The sequence below is a fragment of the Aplysia californica genome, unplaced genomic scaffold, assembly GCF_000002075.1.
Source record: "Aplysia californica isolate F4 #8 unplaced genomic scaffold, AplCal3.0 scaffold00443, whole genome shotgun sequence".
In the NCBI taxonomy this organism is placed as follows: domain Eukaryota; kingdom Metazoa; phylum Mollusca; class Gastropoda; order Aplysiida; family Aplysiidae; genus Aplysia; species Aplysia californica.
Window position 1 is genome coordinate 88,220 of NW_004797713.1, and position 5,367 is coordinate 93,586.

Sequence of the window (5,367 nt, forward strand, 5' to 3'; positions counted from 1 at the left end):
AAGAAGGGGAGATAAGGACGATAGATGTTTGATAGGAAAGGAGAAGTAAACCACACCAGAGCACCCGCCAACCACCCACTTTTATTATCTTATCACAATGAAAAGTGACATGCACATTCAGAGAGATTGAGTAAATCACATATAAAAATACATTTCCTTAGTAAAAATCATAGTTCTGAATTACAGGTAATTTGCAAATTTCACATTTTTTTAAAAACACAGTTCGGATATGTTTGTATTATCGCCAAGAATAATTTGACCGATATCTTTGTCCAGTAAACTTTGGCAGTCTGTTCAGAACAGATTAATTTTCACATAAATTAAAAGCACATGAACAGGCTCAAAGATAGTACCAATCACTCTATATGCCCAAAAAGTGACAAATGCCTGATTCCACCACATCGTCACTCAAATAATGTAGGTGATGGCAAAAACTTACATTTACAATTTCTGTATTGGTGATGATAAAAACTTACATTTACAATTTTCTGAGTCGGTGATGGCAAAAAGTTACATTTACCTTTTATTGTGAAGGTGATGGTAAAAACTTACACTTACAATTTCCTTTCACTGATGGACAGAACAGAAGAAGGCAAGATCAGACTTACAGAATGCGCTCATATGACCAAAGCAGTTGCGAGGCCAGTAAAACTCTTACAAAAAAAAAAGACTTACGGAATATCCATCCCTCTGGTACAGGTCGTTAAAGTTCGGCGTGATGTTGTCGGAGAGCCAGCGGTACCGGTTGATCATGGTGGTGTCGGAGACACGGAGAATGCTGCGTAGGCCCCACACAGGGCCGCCCTCTTGGGCCGTGAACAGACCCAGGATCTTCGTCTCTCTCAGGGGCACGCCTGCAGGGAAACATAATAATAATAATAATAATAATAACAGATAACATTTGTATAGCGCAAATCCCTGCTCAACTGCAGGCTCTATGTGCTTCACAATCTATACTACACACACTGCCGAAAGCTGACAAAAAAGCTTTTTTTCTTCTTCAGCGCAGTTTTGAGAAAAAAAAGGGGTTTTGTCAGTGTAATCATTTTAAAATAGAGTCATTTTGAAATTTGAATTCTAATGTATTAAAAAAAACTGGTCGCACTTTCATTTTCATTTTTCCACACAAGTAGGGTTACCGATCAGGCTTTCAATTTAGCAACAAAAAAATTTGAGTGCCAAATGATAAAGGCGTTTGTCAGCTTACAGCGCCACAGGGGGAGTTTCATTTTGTTTGAGTAGGTGTTTTACGGCACTATCGACTCTGTTTTGGTCATCACGGGGGGGGGGGAGTTTGAAGGAAAGGGTTAAAATAAGTTACGGCACTTGTAACACAAATTGGTCAGATAAGTGCTGAAGTTTAGAGGTGTTACAAAAGAACAACAAAAACGGAAAAGGGGTGGGTGGGGGGGAGACAGGGAGGGAGGATGCGAAACTGATTTCATAGTGACTGACAAGACACAGGTAAAAGAAAAAATTGCAGGGGCATGAAGGGGAAAACCAGAAATCAGTTCCCTTCTTCAAAGCCTTAAAGGTGTCAAATAATTTAATATAGAAAGACAAAACATAAATTAGAGACTTTAAGAGAAAAAGAGGAAAAAGTCATGACTGACAACGACTTACTCAGGGAATACTCAATCTTGTCGTCAGTGTCAGCGTCCATGTAGAATCTGTGGACGGTACAAGAGGTACAAGAGTCGAGTCATACAGACAACAACATAAGTTAAGGGCCACTCGCAAATAAGGCTAAAATTCCCCGAGGATTTGCGTGCTGTATGTGGTGGTTTTGCCCCTATAGGAAGCTTTGAAGAACGCATTGTTTACCCAATAACACTTTCAGAACTAAAAATTTTGAAACTTTCCATCCTGTCTTTTTTTCGAGTAAGAAAAAAAAGTGAGGGCTGTCTGTCAAGTTATGCTGAAGTTTGTATGTGTCATGATACTGTGTAATCAGACGCTCGTCAATTTTGGACATGCAGTATCATTTTAAAGCTTGTTCATTTGTCTTGTTTTTGGTGAAAAAAATACTCATCTATCATAAATAAAAGTTGAGATATTGGCAATTGAAGGAGGTGGGGGTGGCCTGGTTCAGAGGTAAACTTAGCGAGAAAATGGCTGCCAAATTTTTCCCTATGACGACACACATTTAGATATTGAAAAACAATTAACCAAGTGCTTCAGTCATCTGATAAAAATATCCCATAATCAACCAGCTGCACAAGCATACAAATGCGTGTGGTTCTCGGGGCCCTGTCCAAGAGATAGGGGAGCAAAGAATAGGACACTGTATCCGTACCGCGCATGTCGTAGAAGTCGACTAAGGTCGGTTGGGCAAAGGGTTAGCAGCCCTTTCCCGTAAAACAAAAAGCAGCTACAAAAACATCAACAGCAAAAACAACACGATCACCAGCTCTGGAAGATGGAGGACCTTCATCACCGAGGAGAGGAGAGAATATGGAGTGTAAACAGATAGAAAAGGATGCTCAGGACAGGCTTCGCTGGAATAAAGTTGTTGATGGCCTGTGCTCCACTGGGAGTTTAAAAAAAAGGGCAAGAGAGACAAGCATACAGCTCAAAAGTAAAGTAACATAAAGTAACATAACGTAAAGTAAATAGTAGAGTAAAGTAACGTAATGTAAAGTAACGTACATTAAGTAAAGTAAGAACAACCTGTGTGTTGTTGCACTCACTTCTCCATAAACGGCCTGAGCCTGAGAGCAATCCCTGGGTAAGGGTTATACGGCAGCTCATCCCGACTCAAGAGCTTCCTCACCAGGTTGTGAAATTCTTCCTCGATGCCCGTTTTGCTGAGATAGTTGCGAACTTTGTTCATGAGCACGGCGCCCGCAGGACCAGGGGGGGCCTCCAGAGCCTCACGGGCCACGCCCGACAGCGGCTTATGGGGGGAGGGGGGGGGGGATGAGAAGGAAGGTAGAAGAATCGTTTAATTTGTTAAAAATAGCAACATAAAGAGAAAAATTTGGGGTTCTTTTACAAGGAGAGGGAAGGAAGGAACATTAAAACATTCAAAACAGAAACTAAAGAGAGTTTTTCTTTCAGTAGAAGAACTCAAAGTGTGCTGAAAAGGAATGAACTTTTTATGTCAAATTCACACCACAAAAAGAATTATCTACAACAGAATGATTTTTCTTATTTTGTTTACCAAATTCATAATAAAATTAAATACTTGAAAGCTTGTTATATAATGAGAAGAAACAGTCTAAAAAAATTAATCTAGTTAAAAAAGCAGCAAGAATAAATTTTCTTTTCAAAAGCAGAAACTCAGTTACAAGGTGCAACAGAAGGGCCTTGTTTAAAATGTCACAATATTAAAAGCCTTACCTTAAAAAGTTACATTTTTCGAACTAGTGACCATTATTTTAAAATATTAAAGATGCATGGTAAGAATAGCCTTTTTATAAGATTTTAAATTCTGTTAGGATCAACGACGGAGACAGATTTCTCTCTCTCTCTCTCTCCATCTCTCTCCCTCTCCCTCTCCCCCCCCCTCTCTCTCTCTCTGTCTTTTATCTCTCTGTCTATTTCTCTCTCTATCTATTTCTCTCTCTTCATCCCTCTCTTTCGTATCATTGAGGAATGCGTGAGCAAAAGATTGGAGGAGAGAGTGAAATCAACATGTAGAATGTGTGTTGATGTTGTGCTTGTGCCTCTCGAGGCCATTCAATAAATGGCTATGAATAAAACAAAATCTGCCAGTCTGCTTTTGTTTTTTGTGTGTTTTGGAATATTGATCTGTGAATGTTACATGGAGTTTTGTTTCATGTAGTGTATTAAGAAATTTTGTTTCTTGTGTGTTATAAAGTTTTGTTTTGTGCAAGTGGTATGGAGTTTTCCTTTGTTTTGTGTTTGTTGTCTAGTTCTTATTTTTGTTTGTTTGTACGTGTTGTGGAGTTTTCTTTTCTATGTGCATATGAAGTTTTGTTTTTTGTGTTTTATTGTGTGTTATGGAGTTTTGTTTTGTGTGTTTTATGGATTTGTGTGAGTGTGTGTGTGTGTGTGTGTGTGTGTGTGTGTGTGTGTGTGTGTGTGTGTGTATGTTATGACACTGTCGTTTGATTAGGCCTGTGACACCATTTCACGTGCTGCATTGTTGCTACTGTGTGATGTTCTTGAGATCAGCACAGCTGCTGAGGAGTTCAAGATAGTAGGAGGGCGCCTTTTCTGTTCTTTCTGTCTCTTTTACTTTTTCCTGCACTAAAAAGTCAATGTTTTGTCAATGTGCTCCTCTTTACTCACTGACAGACAAACGAACAAACAAACAGTTTATGGGCTATAAAATCGAAGGCTTCTGACTGATTGAAAATACACATGTGTTTCACGTCCCTGTCGACTTATTTAGATCAATTAGATCGCGGGCTAGTTCATCTGCCTCATGCAACTTTCAGAAAAAACTCGGGGCTGGAATGGGTTACAACATCCCAGCTGAAAGCGGGGATACTCGATAAAGCAGACTTTGGGAACTGAGTTCGGCCTTTTACGTTGAACAATTCCGAGAACCGCGACAGCACAGACTCCGGTCCTATAACAGGGTCTTTGGGTGTGAAACTAGGCCTTCTCAGTTCTGAGGAAGCCTAGGTGTGAAACAATCGCACCGTTTACTTGAGTGATGTCTCAAATGTCTTAAGGAATTTTATGGAACGTCTGAAAAGATATTTATTATTGTGGGTTTTTTCAGTTCAAATATACACATAACAAATTCAAATGCCGCATAGAAAGACCAAATTACACCTTACAAATCCAAATATACAAATGACGTCATAAGCTTAAACGTAAACATAGAAGTTTCAAATGTAACACATAACACATTCAAATGCCACATAGCAATTCCAAATGTCAATATGCTTGAAATGGAGAAAAAAAGAGTCTAAAAGTATAAGAAGTGTATCAAGGTAAGAAGTAAAAGGGTTTGGGGATTTTTTGCACGAAAAAGTTCGATGTAAGTTATTTATTGTAAGCCGTGTGGTGCCACAAGGAAGAAATCACGCGAAACGAAACTTATTGTTAATTTTTATAAACCCGAAAAAAAATCCTCCTGTTTAAACAGAAATGAATGACTTTGATAAAAAAAATAATCAACAAACTGCTAGTGTATATATAACTAACTGGATGAAATGTAAAGCCAAGTTTACTTTTATTTAATTACAGTTGCACTACAAAACGCTGTGGCATAATATAGGCTTGCATTGATCTGAAGGTGAGTCTGCCGAGTGATCATTTAGTCTCCTGCTTCAGCGAACATCTGTTTTAAATCGTATTTCCAAAAAATGTTTCAATGGTGAAATGGAATAGCTATTAGGTTATTTAAGAGCTGGGACCTCCGAGATGAACGTCTATCTCCGAAAGGAT

The 5,367-nt window shown here is 38.8% G+C and overlaps 1 protein-coding gene across 1 annotated transcript; it reads right to left on the minus strand.

The window, feature by feature from the left end:
* Window positions 1-675: 675 nt before the first annotated feature.
* On the minus strand, window positions 676-2,896 carry LOC101846023 (the record flags this gene model as incomplete). Its single annotated transcript, XM_013086198.1, is given in 3 exon segments — window positions 676-854; window positions 1,624-1,670; window positions 2,691-2,896. Coding segments are annotated over 3 exon segments (432 nt in total), but the record flags the coding sequence as incomplete, so codon positions are not given.
* Between the last annotated feature and the right edge of the window lie 2,471 nt (window positions 2,897-5,367).